The sequence below is a fragment of the Larimichthys crocea genome, chromosome XI (genome assembly GCF_000972845.2).
Source record: "Larimichthys crocea isolate SSNF chromosome XI, L_crocea_2.0, whole genome shotgun sequence".
NCBI lineage: Eukaryota > Metazoa > Chordata > Actinopteri > Sciaenidae > Larimichthys > Larimichthys crocea.
Window position 1 is genome coordinate 758,546 of NC_040021.1, and position 19,623 is coordinate 778,168.

The 19,623-nt window shown below is 42.1% G+C and overlaps 2 protein-coding genes across 5 annotated transcripts; both read left to right on the forward strand.

The window, feature by feature from the left end:
• The first annotated feature begins 921 nt into the window (after positions 1–921).
• On the forward strand, positions 922–13,967 carry mpv17 (mitochondrial inner membrane protein MPV17). Of its 4 annotated transcripts, XR_003463247.1 has the most exons (9): positions 922–1,025; positions 1,576–1,656; positions 4,429–4,544; positions 5,204–5,296; positions 7,191–7,286; positions 7,931–8,057; positions 8,780–8,885; positions 10,594–10,626; positions 10,743–10,795. XR_003463247.1 is itself a non-coding variant. In XM_019265719.2 (8 exons), exons 2-8 carry the CDS (start codon positions 1,584–1,586, stop codon positions 11,285–11,287), a joined length of 534 nt encoding a protein of 177 aa, XP_019121264.1. In that variant the 5' UTR covers positions 922–1,025; positions 1,576–1,583; the 3' UTR covers positions 11,288–13,967. The 4 variants fall into 4 exon arrangements, 1 of the variants encoding a protein (XP_019121264.1); XR_003463245.1 differs by having other exon boundaries at positions 7,931–8,885; XM_019265719.2 differs by lacking the exons at positions 7,931–8,057; positions 8,780–8,885 and adding an exon at positions 11,218–13,967.
• A 1,319-nt stretch (positions 13,968–15,286) lies between these two features.
• Positions 15,287–17,881, forward strand: uts1 (urotensin 1). The gene is made up of 2 exons (XM_010743176.3): positions 15,287–15,818; positions 15,931–17,881. The coding sequence occupies exon 2, from the start codon at positions 15,934–15,936 to the stop codon at positions 16,378–16,380; it is 447 nt and encodes a 148-aa protein (XP_010741478.2). The 5' UTR covers positions 15,287–15,818; positions 15,931–15,933; the 3' UTR covers positions 16,381–17,881.
• The last annotated feature ends 1,742 nt before the right edge of the window (positions 17,882–19,623 follow it).

A 19,623-nucleotide genomic window follows, 5' to 3' on the forward strand; every position in this document is an offset into this window, starting at 1 on the left:
TCGACTGTTGGACCGCAGCCTCGTCTTACTCACTCGTCAAACAGCTTTAACTACCTTTTAATAATGTCTGAGGTCAGACTTGTCCTCTTGCCAAGCGTCCACCATCAGAAAACACTCCTGTTACAACTTCATGCAGCTTCCACGTGCATTCAAACACACAACAACAAGTATTACTTGAAGAGAGAGTGAGCTGCTGTCACTTTGTACCTGTACTGTACCACACGATGACTAAATGTGGCGGCTGGTCACCTCTCATGACTTTAAACAGTGTTGCTAATATGTTCATTTCACAGGTGGAGCTGACAACACATTAATAATGGCTGAGTTCATTAAAACCATCACACCTAAATGGAACGCAGCCACGGTTGATGTTTGCAGGTCACACCTGTGTCTGACGAGTCCTCTGTGCTCTTTGGTTTTTGTTTAATTTCACTTGTACAGAATAAAAATATTAATTTAAAATGACTTCTGACTCTTGTTGTTTGTTTGTTTTCTGTACCGGCGTTGGCCGCAGGGGGGCGGCAGCAGCAGGGGTGACATGTGCTTGTTTACAGTGGAAGTGACGCAGCCTGCAGCTCTCATGCTGCCTTCAACGACTGTGGGAATTTTGTAAGAGCCGGTAAAGAGGTCAGATAAGTGCACATCTTTCATTCACTCAAATGTATTATTGACTTTACCTGACAAAGCAGTAACACGTTTTAATGTGTTTTTGCCTTTTTAACAGAAAAGGGAATAATGTAGGTCCAATTCTTCTTTGAATTAATAGTTTTTGACTTATTTTTATTTTTGAATTTTAGTGCAATTTTTAAAAGCATCTCAGTTTAGACCAAAAGCCTCTTAAAGCTTATTCTTTAATTATTATTATTATTATTAAAACTTTATTAAATGTACTTAAATTTAATGTGAAAACCCTTTTTTCAGATTGCAGAACTCTAAATTCGGAGCTGACGCCTGAGCCGTGAAGGCATCACTCGGCAGCTCTTTTAGAAGTGGACGCCGGGTGCTCGTGGCGCGTTCACGGACAGGTACACTTTAAATTCACGTTCATTTGTAACACTGCGGGTATTAACGGACGTTCAGCTCGGTCGCGGTTGTGTTTGTAAGTACGTGGCAGGCTCAGGTGTGTTCCTGAACGGTTAGAGAAACACTCAGGTTAATGACGTAGACGTTATTTGATGTGTGAGTTACAGAGTGTACAATAAAAAGACGTGATTTAACGAGTTTTAACGCCGTTAACGTCCCCAACGGTCACTAACGGTCACTAACGGTCACTCGGACCGTTGGCACGGCGCCAAATCAACATTCTAAAGTGTTCCCGCTTGTTTGTAAAGCTACGAGTCCTTTTAGAAACTATTTTACACGTTTAACTGAATAATTTGAAGCATTTTTTCAATAATTCTGCGTCTTTATTAAAAGTTTTGAAACTAGAAACAAACTAGTTAAGCTAATGGACGCTATAACGGCGTTTATTAGGAGGGGGGAGGGAGGGGGCGCTTGATTTGATTTTCACATTGCCTGCCGGTGGGCGGGGTGAGTCACGTTTTTGCTGATTTAGTTTGTGGTTTCTGTTTATAGGTTGGAGAATGGCGGGACTGTGGAGATCCTACCAGGCTCTGATGACCAGATACCCGTGGACGGTGCAGATAGTCACCGCAGGTCAGAGTACCTCCATCACACGTTACATAAATCAAACAGCTCCAACACTAAGTCATCTTATTTAGGCTTTTTAAAGGCGCAGACACACACTGAAAACACACTGAAACACTCTGAAACACACTGAAAACACACTGAAAACACACTGAAACACACTAAAAACACACTGAAACACACTAAAACCACACTAAAAACACACTGAAACACACTAAAAACACACTGAAACACACTAAGAACACACTGAAACACACTGAAACACTCTGAAACACACTGAAACACTCTGAAACACACTAAGAACACACTGAAACACATTAAAAACACACTGAAACACACTAAAAAACACTGAAACACACTTGAAACACACTGAAACACTCTGAAACACACTGAAAACACACTGAAAACACACTGAAACACACTAAAAACACACTGAAACACACTAAAACCACACTAAAAACACACTGAAACACACTGAAACACACTAAAACCACACTAAAAACACTGAAACACACTGAAAACACACTGAAAACACACTGAAACACACTAAAAACACACTGAAACACACTAAAAACACACTAAAAACACACTAAAAACACTGAAACACACTAAAAACACACTGAAACACACTGAAACACACTAAAAAACACTGAAACACACTGAAAACACACTATGAACACACTGAAACACACTAAAGCACACTAAAAACACACTGAAAACACACTGAAACACACTGAAACACACTAAAACCACACTAAAAACACTGAAACACACTGAAAACACACTGAAACACACTAAAAACACACTAAAAACACTGATACACACTAAAAACACACTGAAACACACTAAAAACACACTAAAACACACTGAAACATTAAAAACACACTGATACACACTAAAAACACACTAAAAACACACTAAAAACACACTGAAACACACTGAAAACACACTATGAACACACTGAAACACACTAAAACACACTAAAAACACACTAAAAACACTCTGAAACACACTAAAAACACACAGAAAACACACTGAAACACACTGAAACAAACTCACACACAGAGTTTAAGTGATGATAAACTCCTGGTCATGTTTCATGACCTTCGCTCCGGTTGTGCACCTTCAGTTTTCTGAGTCAACAAAAGGAAAGACCTTTGAACCGAGGCACAGATCTGTTCCTGAACGCTGTCAGACCTCTGCTCGATACACCGTGTCAAACGTCAGGATGGAAACTCTTCAGATCAGAGACTCCTTACAGGAGAGGAAATGTTCCTAATGCCACTAGATGCCACAGGAATCACACTGGGGAACACAGTTTATGTTGAGTTAGGTCTGACAGCTGTGTTTAACTCAGTTTCTCTATCACATGAAGTTTTTGATCTATATGTCTCAACTGTGACTGCACAAACAAGTTTCCGTGTAGCTGTAGATGAGTCCAATCGTGATCAGCTGGTTCCCCAGTGTTATTTATATTTCATAGCCTGGCTGACTTCATGCTTCTTGCAAGTACCTGAAGACACATGACGTGTTTTGTTTTTTTCTTCCATTGTTGTTCTCAATAAATCCAAACTTGAGGTAACTGTCGTCATATTTCGCCTTTAGTGGACGGACTTAAATATTTGTTCGTTGTGCTAAATTAGATCAGTGCATCCTCCGGTCTTGAGCAAAGTGACAGCTTTACGTGGCACGTCACATCATTTCATCTCATGACTGAGCGTTATTCACTGACGTAGTGGTTCCCATTCATAGTTATGCACTTTTTAAAATAATACGCCATAACTTTATTAATTTATCGCGGACCCCTAACCTATGGCTCCCCAACGGGACCCCAGTTTGAGAGTCATGTCTGTAGACTGTCCATCAGTCAAACTAAACTATTACACGATGAGTGTTTGGCTTCTGGTAACTTCAGAGGATGCTATAATCAACAATATAACGCTCAACTATAAAATCCACAGCTGTGATTTATCAAAACGTTGCACAGAAGCCTTTTAATTCCTTTGACTTTTTGTCCTTAACAGCACACAGATTTCTAAATTTACCTCCTGAAACTCTGACGTGACTTCTTGCCGAACGTTTTCAGGTTCAAGGCACGAGATTAATTTATTTAAAAGTCCCTTTGTGCTGCTTAAAGAACAAGAATGATGTAAATGGACGACTATGATACGCTGTGAGTATGAACTGAAGAGTCTGAGGAAAGAAGCTGCTCTGCAGTCTGGTGGTTCGACAGCGAATACTTCTCAGACAGCAGCATGAAACTCCTCCTAAAGTTTGTTGGTTCAGTGTAGTGCAGGTGAATCACCACAAGGTGGAGGCAAAGCTCAGCAGATGTCCTTTTTCTGGAAGTAACAAAGTACATTTACTCAAGTACATTTATTTCCATGTGATGCTGCTTTATATACTTCTACTCCACTACATTTATTTGACACTAGTTACTTGTCAGATCAGACCAGACTCAGACCTGAAGCCGTCTCAAGGTTCAGTATCTTAATAAATATATAAAGGCACCAGCAGATGTTCTGTTAGAAACTATTTCAGTGTCTCTGGTTTGTTGTGAGTTATCTTTTCAGTTTCTGACTCCAGTCCTCAACACAGGTCTGATCGAATGGGCATCATAAGTCCGAAGTCTTGAAGACAACATTTATACACATTAATTTTCCAAGCTTGCGAGTGTTTAAACGTCCGACCTCGACTGCAGCAGCAGTGAAAATATGATCACCTGTTCGATCGCGCTCACTGGTCTGAGACTCTGCGTCTGTCTCCTGTTTTGTCCTCCAGGGTCTTTAGTCGGTGTCGGCGATGTCATCTCCCAACAGCTGATCGAGAGACGAGGATTGGCTCATCACAACGTGCAGCGGACGGCCAAGATGATGAGCATCGGGTTCTTCTTCGTGGTAAGTCGCGGCCTCTCGACTCCGGCACACTCGTTTAAATAAAACTTTTGTCTTTACATGATTGAGTTGAAAATAGTCCCCGTTAACAGCTGCAGCATCGGGAAAACAACTTAAATGTGACAGATCATGTGAAATCACCTTTTTAAAAACAAGTTCCAGCTCTAAAGACTGAACTGAAACCGATCCAGCAGGTGCAGTTTGTGCTTTTTATGTTCACTTGGTTTATTTGTGGATCTATAAGTGACTCAAACTGTGCGTTTATTCCTGTGCTCCTGTGTCTTTTGTATGTTCGTGAATCCGCTCGTCTCCGTCCTGTGACAGCTGCACAATCCACCTCTGAAGTAGCGCACGTCTTTCATGGCGTCACCGCGACGTACACACAAGTTTATTTATATTTCCATAATCGTCTTACGTTCGTCCAATCAGCTGCCTCGATGTTATGAATGATAGAGCGGACACTCGTCTTGAAAATAGCTCTCCTGGTTCACACAGGAGTCACGTTACACTGAGACGAGTTCACTCGTTCATCTGCGAACACGCGACTTGTTTCACGCCTCATACATCACGTATCTCTCTCCTGCACGTTAATAAAACATCGGGTCGATTTATCTGCAGTGAGCACGCAGAGAGGAGTTCATGTCTGACTTTGTTTGTTTCAGGGCCCGGTGATCGGAGGCTGGTACAAAGTTTTGGACAGGTTGGTGGTCGGAGGAACTAAAAGTGCCGCCATGAAGAAAATGCTGGTTGATCAGGTGAGAGAAACATCTGACGCGTCTTCTTCTACTGTGCAGCCAACGGGATGGATGAGTCCAGAAACAATCAGGCTGACAGACGACTCTTCTTTTCTGAAGTCATTCATTGCACCTGTCACGCTGTTTAAAAGACACTGTACTGTGAGAGTTCAGATTTTCCCCACACCGAAGAAACTCACGTGTTACAGCAGCTCAGAGTGCACAAGGTGGAAAAGAAAAATCTAATTAAAATGAGTTATATACACCTTTATATTAGGGATGGGGACATGATTTTCGAATAGTCGAATATTCGTGACGAGTTCGAATATTGAATAGTAATTTCGAATGCCGTTTTGGCTTACGTTGCATTCCACTAAAAAAAAATTAGCACGGAAAGGCGTTTCCTAGTTCCTAACATACTCTGTTGCATTAATTCGGCCAGAGGGTGCCGCTCTCGTACAGTAAAGGTAGTCAAAATAACAGAAGAAGAATTGCAATCAACGTGTGGTTAGCGTTAACCGCAACAATTGCCGTCATATTTGGCGAGGATTACAGCACAGAGAGCGCAACATGCGTGACTGAATTGACTCAGTACTGCCAGGATACATGGCGACCACTCCACACTGACCCGATGACATAGTGAAAAGACAATAAACAGAAATACCCTCGCCTGGCAAAGTTGGCCAGCGCCTACCTGTGTGTGCCAGCAACGTCCGTGCCATCGGAACGTGTGTTCTCCGCAGCCGGTCTGATTGTCAATAGGCTGCGTACCCGTCTCCATCCCGACCACGTCGACATGTTAATTTTTCTAAACAAAAATATGTCTTAGGTTTATTCTACTCTGTTCGAACGCTTTCAATATCGTTCCCTAAACGGGCAGTTTCACCCGCGGTTCCTTCTAACAGACGTAAATAGTAAATAATAGTAAATATAAATAATAAAATTGGAAGCCTATATTATTGTTTGAGACTGTTGGCTATGTGATGTGAATGGAAGTTTATTGTTTATTTGTTTATTATTGTTTATTGACTCATTAAACCGTTACCGCTTTCACCCTGTCTGTCATGTGTGCGCGCGTTTGGGTGTGTGGGTGGGGGCGGGCGGGGTTCTGTCGATTTTCGAATCGAATTTCGAATAGTGTTTTTGATCAAAAGTCACATCCCTAGTTTATATCAAGTGTACTGATGATGGATCATTGCACAGCCGACTTCTCCTACTGTGGTAAACAAAGTTTATTTAATGTTTTCAGCAGATTGTTGTGAACAGCTACAATCAGTCGATTTACAAAAGTGGCTGATTCTTTTTCTTCCACCTGATAAACTTAAAATTAATTGACGAATCATTTCACCTTTTAATGACATTTATCAAACCCAACTGGTTCAAAACACTTTCCAGAAAAGGAAATATTAAGATCAGGTAACAAAAATAAAGAACACCCTGCCCTCTGCTGTTTGACATGAAGAACAAACTGCAGGTTCGAGGACTTCAGACCTCTCTGTGCCTCCCATACCCTGAAATATTTCCCGCAGCAGACGGGTCCACACTTGGCTTCAATAGTTACGTGGTCGCCCCTCTGCTTGCTTCAGTCATAAATAATAATAAGAGCTGTTTGAGCGTCGATCTGCGTCAGAGCTGAATAACAGACTGAAGTCAGGCGACTGTTTTTATGTAAGTTCAAGACGTTTAATCTACATTAAAGCTTCAATGTCTAATCTCTGTGAGAGCCTTGATAAGCTGCACTGTCACAGAAAGGTTTATTTTCTTTGACCTGACTCAGTTTGTTAAATGATACGTGACCCACCAATAACAGACCTGAACCTGAGACCTCAGGTGTTTGATCAGCACAGAGCTGATTTTAACTCTGTCCTTTTTTATCACAAACGCTTTACTCCGTCTTCTTCTTCCGTCTCTGTAGTTGTGTTTCGCTCCGGGTTTCCTGGCAGCTTTTCTCTGCATCTCCGGCGCTCTGAACGGACTGACGGTGCAGGAGAACGTCAACAAGCTCAAGAGGGTGAGTCGCTTTGCTCGACGTGGTTACAGAAGGTACGATCCCTCTCCTCCTCCTCCTCCTTCGAGGAGTTTGCAGCTTTTCTCGACTGAACACTCTTTGTTAGATCCACCTGAACTTCCACCTGTGCATGCGGGGAAAACTTCCAAAACTTCTCTCTTTACTCCACCCAAGGTAATAAAGTCTTAATAAAGGTATGAAGAGGAGGAGGAGGAGGAGGAGGCTGCGTGTTGTCTGTTCTCTGTTTGTGCACTGAAAAACAAATCACAGCAAATTTACAACTGAATTTTTCCAACTTTAAGTATGAAAAATATTTTTAAAAGGCGTAAAAGTTTTTTTTCTTCTGCGTTTTGCTGCAACAATCTTCACCAAAGAAAGCATTTTTGTCATTTTAGATATTAAGTTGTTTGTTCTGTTCTATATTTATTTCCTGTGTGTGAACAGAGTTCAGGTAAATGAAAGTACACAGAGCGGACGTCCAATATCTGACCTGCAACACTCACCTCTCATTATTATTAGAAACTATTTCCTGTGATGGAGGAAGAGAGCGAGCGAGGAGGGGCGGAGGGATTGTGGAAATAGCTGGAGTGACTCATACCTTCGTGTGTGTGTGTGTGTGTGTGTGTGTGTGTGTATTTGTATGCCAGGTCAGAGCTGACTGTCATCTTGTGCCAGCTGCTCAAACGTCCGTCAGCGTCGTGCTTACCCAACGTGCGGCTGGTCACCATCAATTATTTACAAAAGGGAGGGGCGCCGAGCTGAAAGGCCAAACTGGTAAATGTCAGAAAGGACAGAAAATAAATGACAAATGTGCTCATTACAAACGAGGCCGGGCCACTGAGGAAATGTGACATGGAAACTAATGCAGGCCGGCGACCAAGCGGACGCTCCGAGTGTTAAAACTCGACATGTTACTTACCGGTGACGGCACAGAAACCTGAACTCCTCCAGCTGATTCTCCTCCCCGTTACAGAACATGAAACTATAAATACACGTAAGATGTTCCCATCAGCGTCTAAACAGAAGACGCTGAACTTGAAGTATTCATACGATAAAAACACGCAGACGAAATTTGGTTTGAAGAGCTTCATATAGTTCCGGAGTTCGTGTCGGGATGAGTAAGTACGGCGTGAAGCAAGCGTCAACCTCCGTGTCTGTGAAGTGAAGCCTGTAAAAACTGCAGTTCCTCTTGTCGTCCACTTGAGGCTGGCTCCATAAGTCCCCATGTTCAAATGTCCAACTTCACTGTCTTCAGGTTTCAGTCGTAGTTTGAAGAGGTTGTGGTTTGGCTTAAAACAATTTTGAGTTTTGGTTTCACAGTCTCCAAGTCTTTTTGTTGTCTTGAGTCCAAACCAACTTTACTACAACATCGGCACCCTAAAATAAACGAGGTTCGATATGATGATGGGAGGTTATTACTCACAAAGACGTCTTACGTCACTGCAGGTCAGTGTAAGACACTGAAGCGTGTTAATTGTATTCTTGTATTCCACCAGTATAACCAGCATAGAAATCGCCAGAAGAGCTGAGAAAGGTTCCCGTGTTCTGCCGAGCGTGTGAGGAAACATTTCGACGTGTCTCTGACGCAGCTGATCAGCGCCGGTAATTTCACCTCAGGTGGTCGGGTCGCTTGTTTGGCCATAATTGATTTTGTTCTTCAGACAGGGGGGAAAAAAAAAGGTTGTAACAGGAACATTGGCCTGTTGCTTTTATATGTCGAGACATGTGGAGGTGACCTTTAAATAGACGACGGAGTGTGTGTGTGTGTGTGTGTGTGTGTGTGTGTGTGTGTGTGTGTGTGTCTTTCATACACACACCATCTTTATTTCATCATTCAGAAAGTTAAAGTCGACTTAAACTGGATTACACATTTCCTCTGATTGTTTCATCGTCGTGTTTGGTCACGTTAACATTAACGAGTCGTACAGGTGGTGATACCAATTTAACTATAATAATTGAGATTGTTAAAGTGTGTGAGATTAGGTGACATGGATTTGTTTTGAAGGAACCTGATTCAAACATGTGCTCTCTAAACAAAGTTTATTGAGTGAACAGAGACACAGAATTTGCTTCAGCACCGTAGACGGAGACTTTTATTTACGTATTACATAACGGCGTTCACACATTTACATTAATGTGTGAACTGAAAAGTTGATTAACGTGCATCTTCCCAGGTTTTAAGTCCATTACCAAACCCAATGCATAACTACAGTGCATTCTCGGTGATGTACACCTCTGGCGTGATCACCATTGTTGACCCCTCCGATGGTCAGTTTCACCAAGTTCACTTAATGAAGGAGGTGAGGATCCACTCGAGCAGACGTGAACACGACTTTGTGAACGACTTCAGAAAACGCAAGCTTGGTCTCGATGTCTCAGAAGCAGAAACCGAGAGACAGAAGCGGCGTCTGAAATCTCTCCTTGCTCAGTCACTTTTCTTGCAGCAGGTTATTTTCCAGTGATCATTCGACAGCTGCAGAGCTGTCTTTATAAAGTACAGCACACTAAATCTGAAAGTAACAAAGTTACTTTAAGTTAGTTATCAAATGTGTCTAGAAGCTGCCTGGTTTCTACCCTGGCAAAGCAACAACACCAACACAGCAAACACCTGAAACGTCTCATCAACCGTCAAGTTAATTTCTCCATGAAATCATTCTGAGATTCTGAGAATACAATGAAATGTCCGTGACCTTCGACCCCTCAGTGTGTTCCTACCTGGGCTCAGGAACATTTCACGGTTCATCACTGCATCTACAAAATGAAGAATCTCCCGAACCTGCAGGAGCTCGATGTCGACCGTCGGCGATAACTCAACGATCGCTCGGCCTGCTGCTGAGATTTTTGGCGACGGAAGCGTCGACCCTGCGTTGTTTTTGGAAGGAAACTCCAACACCAACTGGAGGTTCAACACATCGCCATTTCTCACTTCATCCCCCACCGGCGCTTTCAACTGTTCACCGATGGGAGATGTTGGAGGATTCCTGAGCGGGGAGGCCAGAAGTTTGAAAAGTTTCTTTACAGGCGTCAAAACATCGAAACAAACTCGCCCTCTGATGAAAAATGTTCGTACAGCTCATGTCGGACTATAATCAGGCAGAAGTGAAAGATTCCTGTGTCGACATGTCCAGAAGACCTCACTGTGTATCTTATCTCACTGCTAGGAGTCCTAAATGTTGATGAAAGATGAGTGAATTTAGTCATTATCAGCGACTTTAAGTGATAAATACTGTTAAACCAAATATTAAACCCCTCTCAGCTGCTGTAACCTCACAATGTTTTGTGAATATGTCTGTCTGATTTCACTTTGCAGGACTACACAGACGCCCTGATCTCAAATTACTATGTGAGTTTCTCCTGTGTGGTGACACGTAAAGTAAATATCTAAATAATAATTTTCACTAGACCTCATATTGTGCATCAGATGAGTTCATTTGTGTCCTGATTTGTTTTGTGTTTCAGCTCTGGCCAACAGTCCAGATCGCCAATTTCTACTTCATTCCACTTCATCACAGGTATTCACACTCAAACAATCAGCTGCATTGAGTTTAAACTGGGACACTGTGGTAAATATGGACAGCTGTACTCGAGTAGTTGGCTTTGACTTGACTCCGACACCAAAACCAAACATCAAACGTCTTCCTGGTGGTCCAAACACTAACACTCCCGGCTAACAAACTGAGCTAACAGCAGCTACAGCTGTCAGCAGTTTACTTCACTGTCCATCATAAACTCTGTAAATCACAGAGAGTTGAGGCGGAGCAGCCGGAGGACATCAGAGGGAAAACCAGAAAACATTTCCTCCATAAAATATGATCCAGTTTCACCAGAATCAGTGAAATAGTTGCTGCTGTGTGACTTGGTGCCGTAAATCGTTACGTACTTCTCCCAACACACTCACGCACTGCGTTGACGTAAAATGTCGTCCTCTCTGCAGGTTGGCCGTCGTCCAGGTTGTCGCCGTTGGTTGGAACTCCTACCTGACCTGGAAGGCCAATAAGATGTGAACGAGGATCGCAGGTCCGGCCTGTGTCGTTGCTGTTGTTGATGACGGTTTTACTCATTTGTTCGTCGTCGTCTGATATTTCCAATGTGTAAAACTGTGACTGAGTCACTCGTAAAGGTCAGGAGAAAGTGCTCGTCTACTCTGAATGACAAATTCACACTTGAAAGTCAAACTTGCATTTGCAGAAATGTCTGTGAAAGTTTGTTATTTATGGAAATGAGATCTGGCAGCGTCGCCGCGGTGTAGCCACACATACGCACACACACACACTCATACATCAACACCGACTGGCTCAAACTTTTCTGATTGTTCTTGAAGACTTGAAATAATTGTGTCAGAGAATAATTGTACGTGTTAATAGGATCATGTTTTGTCTCCTCATGATGTAAATGAATGAATCATGGATCTGTGGTCGTTCTTTAGGACTGACTGACTTTTTTTTAATGAGTTTTAGACGATTCATGTCTGTATGCTAAATATAAGGCTGATTAGCGTAGCTTAGCACAAAGAGTGAGAACGGGTGGAAACGTCTAGCCTGACTGAGTACGGAGGTAACAAAATCCAACGACCAGCAACTCTCAGGTTCATTTTATTCATGTTCTCATTTGTTTCATCACTACAAAAATGAGTGATAAATGTGATAAACTATTTTTTCTTTTCAGCAACAAATGTTTATTTAACTATAATGAACTCAAACTTCACTTAAGATTAGAAACAGTAACAAGAGTTGGATCTCTGTTTCCCTTTTTATGAAGTGTTAGCATCCCAGTATCTCAGTATACACACTTTGGTCCACTATTCAATTCAATTCAAGAGTTTGTCATTGTCCAAAGGCAACGAAATTGTGTGTGGAGCACAACACAGAGCAGAAGTTACATTTACAAATAAAAAAGTGCCGGTGCCCCCCCTCTCCAGTTCCCCTTAAAGTGCAAAGTGACAGGATAAAGTGACATTTATTCTTGCCCGCCCTCCCAGATCCCATGCATAAACAGACAGACTCCCCATCCCCATACTGAAAATATGAATAAATAAATAAATAAATAAATAGCTCCAAGATACCATAATATGAACAAGCAGTTATCCTAGCAGCCCTTGTGAGTTTAACAGTCTTATTGCCTTTTAGTCCAGGGTCTGAATGGACCTGTATCTTCTACCTGAGGGCAGCAGTTGGAACAGATGATTGGCAGGATGGTGGCAGTCATGCAGGATGTTTATCTGAGTATGTCCACGGGAAAATACCCAACAAGACCCTTTAGGGTAAAAACTTTCTCAGTCCAACAAATGCCTTTCTCTGGGCTGAATGAAAACTCACAAACTGGTCATCTCTCGAAGTGATGCTCCCATAACCTGTGCACCCTCAAAATCCACATTCTGTGTTTCAGGTACCTCTTCTGTAGAATCTGCTCCCTTAATGCCCATAAAGGTTTTGGATATGTCTTCCATGCCCATGTTCTCTGACAAATCCCAGGTGTTCTCCACAACGTCTAAAATCATAGCCCTTTCTGACTGTGTATGGACAAGCTTTGCTTCATGAGCTGAGGCATTTTCTTCAGACTTCTGCTGTCTTTTATGTTTCCAGCACCAGAAAATTAAATCAAAATTATGATAATAAAAGTAATGGTAGCAACCACTCCGATTGATACTCCCCTACCCTGTGATGAAGTGTTTTGAGATTCCGTGGTGAGGCTTAAGTCAACCGTGGGGTTTCAGCAATGTCATGGACCATTCTAAAATCTCGGTAGGTTCCTGTGATAGTTCCTGTGGTGTTTTTTGTTTTTTTGCATTGCCTTGTGAAGACAAGTCATCTTGAGTGCTTGCAGACGTTTCGGTAGATGTCAACAAACTGTAGTTTGCAGGGAAGGTGGTGACTAATGAAGACCTGTACCTGTTCTTAACACGTTTAATGGTTAGTGAGACGTCTCCATTTGGGGATCTGGGTAGGAAAAGTAGAAAGAAAGAAGTGGTGGATTACATACTCAATGTAAGAGATGAGGTGTTCCTGCTCCACTAGACCATCTTGAATGGTTGACCGTCCACTCGATCTCCAAGGAACCAACATCCACAGGATCAAGGATGAAATGATGTCTTGTCCTGGTGCTACTTGGTATTTAGAAGAGGGGGTAGTTAAATTCAAACCCCGGGTGGATGTCAAAAGAACTGACATCAGACCGATGAGCAAGACCAAAGCCATGGAAACGTTTGGGGCCTTGAAGGATTAACAGCATCAGGGTGATCTCTTTAAGTCCATTTACTGCACATTGAAGTCTTCCTGTGTTTCCACGTGTCTTCACTCGTGTTTTGCCTCTTTAAAGACACGTTTTGTTTTTCATGTACAATTCTTTTTTTTTTTACAAACAAGGTGTTAATTACTGAGCTTTAGAGGTTAAGGGCTAATTGGCTGCAGGGTCTAGCTTTATTTTCACCACACAGATGTGGGAGTGGCGTCGATCTTCTCGTCTAACTCAACAAAAAAACAAACTATTCCTTTAAAGAGTATAATTATAGTATAATTGAATTAACTTCTGTCTAATAATATTTACTGTAAATTCAGGAATCTGCTGATGAAATGTGGATTTCTCCTATATTTTTCAGTGTACGTCTAAAATGTGCTCATGTATGATAACAAAGACAATCTCCTGTATGTGTGTGTGTATATACTAATAAAAGTTTTACATGAGGTGATGGTGCGTTTGACCTCGCCAACTTCTGTAGCCAACTTTAGCTTTGGCTGGGTGGGGTTTGTTTGGAGGGAGATGTGGAGGCTGCTGAGCCGGGCTGTCGACCAAATTAACTGCACACATTCACAAACACTCCTGGGCTATATCGGGGAAAAGCAAGCGGAAAACGTCTGACGAATCCATTGAAAACACGCCAAATACCCCCACCCCCCACCTGCCCTCCGAGGTATATGAGCCTCTCCCCAGAAAGCTGGAATCCTTCAGCGCCAACGCTCACCGAGATAATTAAATTAAGATACAGTGCAAAGTCTTGTTTGCGCTCCAACCTGTACGTGAGGTGTGATGGAGCTGACGTCCCAGTTGAAAATGTTCAGGTTGTTTGAGCTTCGGTTATGATACTTAGTGATGGAGGAGACTTGTGACTCATTTTGTACATCCAAAGTTGAGGCCTCACTGGAGACTAAAGGATGTTTTAATTAAAGACATTTAATCCTTCTTAACTCTTTAACTGATGCAAACAAACCCAACATGAACTTTATCTGGACTTAAATATGGAAATTTATCTTCAGGGCAACATGCTGCTTCTCCTAAATGCCCCCAGAAAAATAGGTTTTAAATATAAAAGCAACATTTTTTAATTTTTCTAACAGATTTAACGTTCATTCGTACGTCTGTTCTCACACTATGTAACTTTGGGCTCCGGGTCGGGAGAAGTACGTAACGTTTGTACCACAGGCATTTTGCACCACCAATAAAAAGAGGAGGTTTTGAAATGCTGACAAGGAGCGGAGATGGTGTCGTGCCAGAACAGGAGCTGGGCAGTGTAACCGGGCCTCAGCAGCCTTTTATGGACATGATGGCAGAGGAGAAGAGAGCGAAGAGGACGCTGACGGAGGAAGCTAAAAAGAGAAAAAGGAGAGAGTGAGCGAGCAAGAAGCCGCCGGACAAGAGTAAATGTGGGACTGACTTTTAGTGGTTGGTGAAATAAAAGGCTCAAAGACAGACGCCGAGCTGGGCTGAAGTAAACTGCTGACAGCTGTAGCTGCTGTTAGCTCAGTTCGTCAGCTTGGCGGTGAGCTCAGAGCGACGGGTACCCGTCGCTCTGAGCTCACCGCCAAGCTGACGGACTGAGTGTTTGTACCAACAGGCGTTATGGACTACCAGGAAGAAGAAGAGGAGGTAACCAGGCTCAGTAGCTTCTATGGACATAATGGCAGAGGAGAAGAGTAAATGTGGGACTGACTTTTAGTGGTTGGTGAGAGCTCGGTGAAATAAAAGGCTGAAAGACAGACGCCGAGCTGGGCTGACTGCTGCTGGACTAGTCACTGATATTATCTGCTGGTTGATGATTGGATGTGAGCTAACAGCAGCTACAGTTGTACCTCTGGTGCAATCACTGTTCAGCACCACGGACAGCTCCCAGATTCATTCACAAGAAATGATAAAAATCTGATCATGAAATGTTAAAAATAAAAATGTATTGTGTTTTTACTCCTGTTGCATCACTTATAATCAACTTTTAATCCTTAATTTGTGTCTTTAATCACAAATTTAAGATAAATATCCTCACAGGTGATCACATCTATCTGAAGGAGCCTCTTTATTTTCCCCTCCTTTATTTTCTGTCCATCACAGCATCCCCAGCTGTCCCTCGGGGGGGACTATATTGCCTCGTCGTCGTCGTCGTCTCGATAAGTTGTCCAGTTTCCAAACCGGTCCCTGTGCTTGCATTGACGTCAAAGGTGCAGGCTGGATGTATAAAACCGGTCCGTCCTCTCTGTCGACGCTCACACCGACCTGAGACCAGCGCCGGTCCTCCCGCAGAGTTCAGCTGCAGCATCCGGAGAGAAGAAAGTAAGTTTCATTTCATCCGTTTTTCAGATTCAGTCCTGCTGAAAGTTTTTGTCATTTTTATGTGAAATTTACTAGAATAAATCCTTTCTTTCTCCTCCACCCTGCTTTCCAGGACATGAAGTCAGCCCCCCTGCTCCTGCTCCTCTCCTCGGTCCTCCTCTCGGCTCACCTCCGCCCCGCCGCCGGCAGACCGCGCGTCCTCCTCCCCGGCTGGCTGGATGACAGCGGCCGCCTCCAGACGCATGAGCAGCTGGACGAGGTGCTCCTCAGAGCGGCTGCCGCGGGTGACAGCGCCGCCTCAGATGTACTCGGAGAAAACCTCCTGAGGTTTCTCCAGAGGAGGAACCCGGACTCACTGCGCCTCCTCCTCCCGCCCGAGGAGGAGATGAGCGAGCATGAGGCGGCGGTGAGGGAGCAGCTGCTGAAACGCAGCGAAGAGCCGCCGCTGTCCATCGACCTGACCTTCCACCTGCTGAGGAATATGATCCAGATGGCGAAGATGGAGAGCCAGAGGGAGCAGGCTCAGCTGAACCGCAAAGTCCTCGACGAGGTCGGGAAGTGAAGCTCTCACCCTCTACATATATTTTTTAAAGAAATGCCTCATGAAACAGCCCGACAGCTGTCTAAGTAATCAAGACCTCCGAGTGACTGATTAGTTGTTGTTGTTCGTGCGCCTGCCTTCGTCTCCAAAACCATTTTACGCACAGACGGTGCCAATTTACGCATCACAGCACGCGAGAGTCAAACATCAAACCTTCAGTTTTATTTAAAGACTTTGTTGGAAAATATGGAAACAGACTTCTTCACCTTCACCTCCACCCTCCTCACACCACACACCTTTTTCTTTTTGGGAAACGTCGATGCTCCATCTCTGGATTTCACTCGTTAATATTTAATCTGGAGTCATGTGATTTAAAGTTTGATTCTAAATGAATCACAGCAGGCTGAGCTGAATATCTCCAAACGCTAAATTACAGCCTGACTTCATTTGTCCTGGAGCTCAGTGTTGATGTTTGTGTGGAACATTTTACTGATGCTCCTGAAATGTGAGGTACATTTATCTTAACTACTGAATAATCTGAAAATGAATCAATCTTCAGTGTTTTATGGTTCAGACAGACGTTTCTCCACGTTTTACTCAATCAAAATCAAAATTACTCAAATATTTTTGCTTTTTAAAGTTACCTCATGAAAGATCATTGAGAGGAGTTAAATCTGGGGCTACTGGACTCTTCAGTTCTGGCTTGTACCCACCAGAAAACTAATTTAGCTGACCTGAAGAAGCCTCTTGGACGAGAGGCGAAACGTCTTGAACCACGTCCAGCTGTCTCAGATTGAACTCTTCTCAAAGAACCTTCACAGACTTCATCTAAGACACTTTATTCTGATCCGTCCTGTTCGTTTTGATTGATTGAATACAGTTTTCCTCTAAAGGAGCAAATTAAGTCACCAATAAAAAAAATCCAAATCTAGATTCTGGTGTGTCTCATTTGGAGACTTGAGCCACATTATGAATGTTTTAAAACTTCTAGAACTCTACAAGAGAAAAAAATCCAATGTTCCTCCAACTTTCCTTTGTTTTCTCTGACCTCCGATTATTTTCAGCTCTCTCCTTCCTTTCATCCTCTTTCCTGTTTCCTTTGTTAGTTTGAGCGGGAGCATTATCACCTGTACTGTATCGACTGTAGCATGCTAATCTACAAGAAAAAGAAGAAAAAAAAAGAAGCTTTATTTCAGCGGAAACGTTCCCGTCTGACTCTGATCACTCTGTTTTTGTTTTAGCAAAGGAACAAAAAGCTTTTTTTGCCATTTATATTTTGTAATAAAAAAGTTTGAAAAAAAGTTTGGGATTTTGTTCTTGTGCTGATGATAAATGTATTCATCGATTATAAAATACAACTTCTGTCTGACTGCTGCGTGGTTCAAGTGTCATCCGATGTTTTCCCAAAGACGATGCTGAAAAATAAAAATACTGGAAGCCAAAAACTTTTACTACACTCACTACAGGCCAGACTTCATTCAAAGTTAGTTAGTGTCCATATCATGTTCCTCAGAGGATGATTCCTTACGATGATGAAGAACCTGCTGACCTTTGTTCTTGTCTCACTATCAGGTCAAAAGTTTCACGAGGTCAACACTCAAATCAAACGGCTTCATTTCCATGAACTCTTGTCTCGTCTCTGACTCGATAAAATGTATCAACATCATCACTTTCAACTGTCTGTCGACTGTTTTTAGGTTAGCAGAAGTCTGAATGTTCAGACGGTTTAATATCTGAAGCCGATAAAAGAGAAAAGAAACAAACAAGTCAAAGTGGCCTCTCGGTTTCTATGACTCAGATCAAACTGTGGGTGTGTTGGTGATTCTTCGTCACCCTCTGTTTGTTTGTGTGTTCAGTTTCAGCTCCCTCATTATGCTTTATAAATGTCATTACACATGAGTTTGTAGACTGAAGCGATGACAAACGTTTGTATGTCACCGTTTTTTAAGATCAGGAACAAGAACACACAGTCCTGGAACAATTTGTGGCTCAGAATACTGAAGAACAAACAGTTCAACTGCTGTAAAACGACCATTTCTGCTCACGGTTTTGTTTTTCAAAATCCCAGAATGCAAAATGACTTTCTTCCACCAAAACAAACCATGTTGTATCTCTTAACTTAAGAAACATCATTAAAAATAATCACAACAGGCTAATGAAGAATTACATCTAATCTAAAAACATTTTAATGTTTAGTGCAACTCAGTGAACACAGTCACAATAAAAAACATTCACCACATTTTCAACGTAATTTTTATCAAATATTTGTTATAACTGTTCACAAACCAATGAAATAATATAGACGAGTACAGATCGTCCAAATATACTGACAGACGATGTGCTGCTGTATGTACGAAACCCACAAACTACATGAAGCTATCAAATTACACAATAAAACAATTATCATTCAGAAAGTTTAACAAGAAACAAAACATGCAAACAGAAGCAATCAAAACAGAAAACTGTGTGAAAGTAAACAATAAATTAAAAGCATATATTGACGATATCTGACAAAGCATCTCGTAAAAATGTTTCAAACGTTTTAAGACAAAAAGTGCATTTTCTTGGTTTGTTGGGAAGTTACCAAAAAGAAACAACCATGAACAGATCAATAATACATTTTGGAGCAAAGCCTAAAAAGTGAAAATAAAAATTAAAAATCGATTCTGTGGCGAGCAAAAGACGACCATTAATCTGCGTCAGTGATGATTCATCCTGAACTGATGGAGAGAGGCCTGACTGATACCGCTGTCAGAAAACGGCCAAACATGGACGAATCTTTGTAAATCAACAGATCGACTCCAAACATCCACCAACACGCCCAGCACCCAGACATCAACCCCGTCATTTCATACCTCATAAACCTCAAACCTCATACCCCATAAAGATGGCTTTAGCTGTTTAAATTTTTTTTTTTAAACTTAAAAGGATGAGTACAGAGCCCGTCTACAGAGCCCATCATGGGTGGAGAAAAAAAAAATAATCCGCTGCCACGAATGAATAATGTGTGGGAACAAGATGATTAGTAGGTGGCCACAAATTAATAAGGCTTGGTAATTTTGCGTGGCCACAAGAAAAAAATTTCCCTTTAAATTCAGATTTTTTTTCCTTTAAATTCTGACTTTTTTTCTTAAAATTCAAACTTTTTTTTCTGAGGGTTTTTTCTTAAAATTCAGAAATTTTTCCCTTAAAATTTGAACTTTTTTTCTAAAAAAATCGACTTTTACTTTTTTTTTTTCAGACTTTTACCCTCAAAATTCTGAC

What these genes read in the sequence shown, in the direction of transcription:
- mpv17 (XM_019265719.2), top strand. Translation starts at nt 1,584, where the DNA reads ATGGCGGGACTGTGGAGATCCTACCAGGCTCTGATGACCAGATACCCG. An exon ending in GCATCGGGTTCTTCTTCGTG is followed by an intron (nt 4,545 to 5,203) that starts GTAAGTCGCGGC and finishes TGTTTGTTTCAG; the next exon opens with GGCCCGGTGATCGGAGGCTG. An exon ending in CCCTGATCTCAAATTACTAT is followed by an intron (nt 10,627 to 10,742) that starts GTGAGTTTCTCC and finishes TTTGTGTTTCAG; the next exon opens with CTCTGGCCAACAGTCCAGAT.
- uts1 (XM_010743176.3), top strand. Translation starts at nt 15,934, where the DNA reads ATGAAGTCAGCCCCCCTGCTCCTGCTCCTCTCCTCGGTCCTCCTCTCG.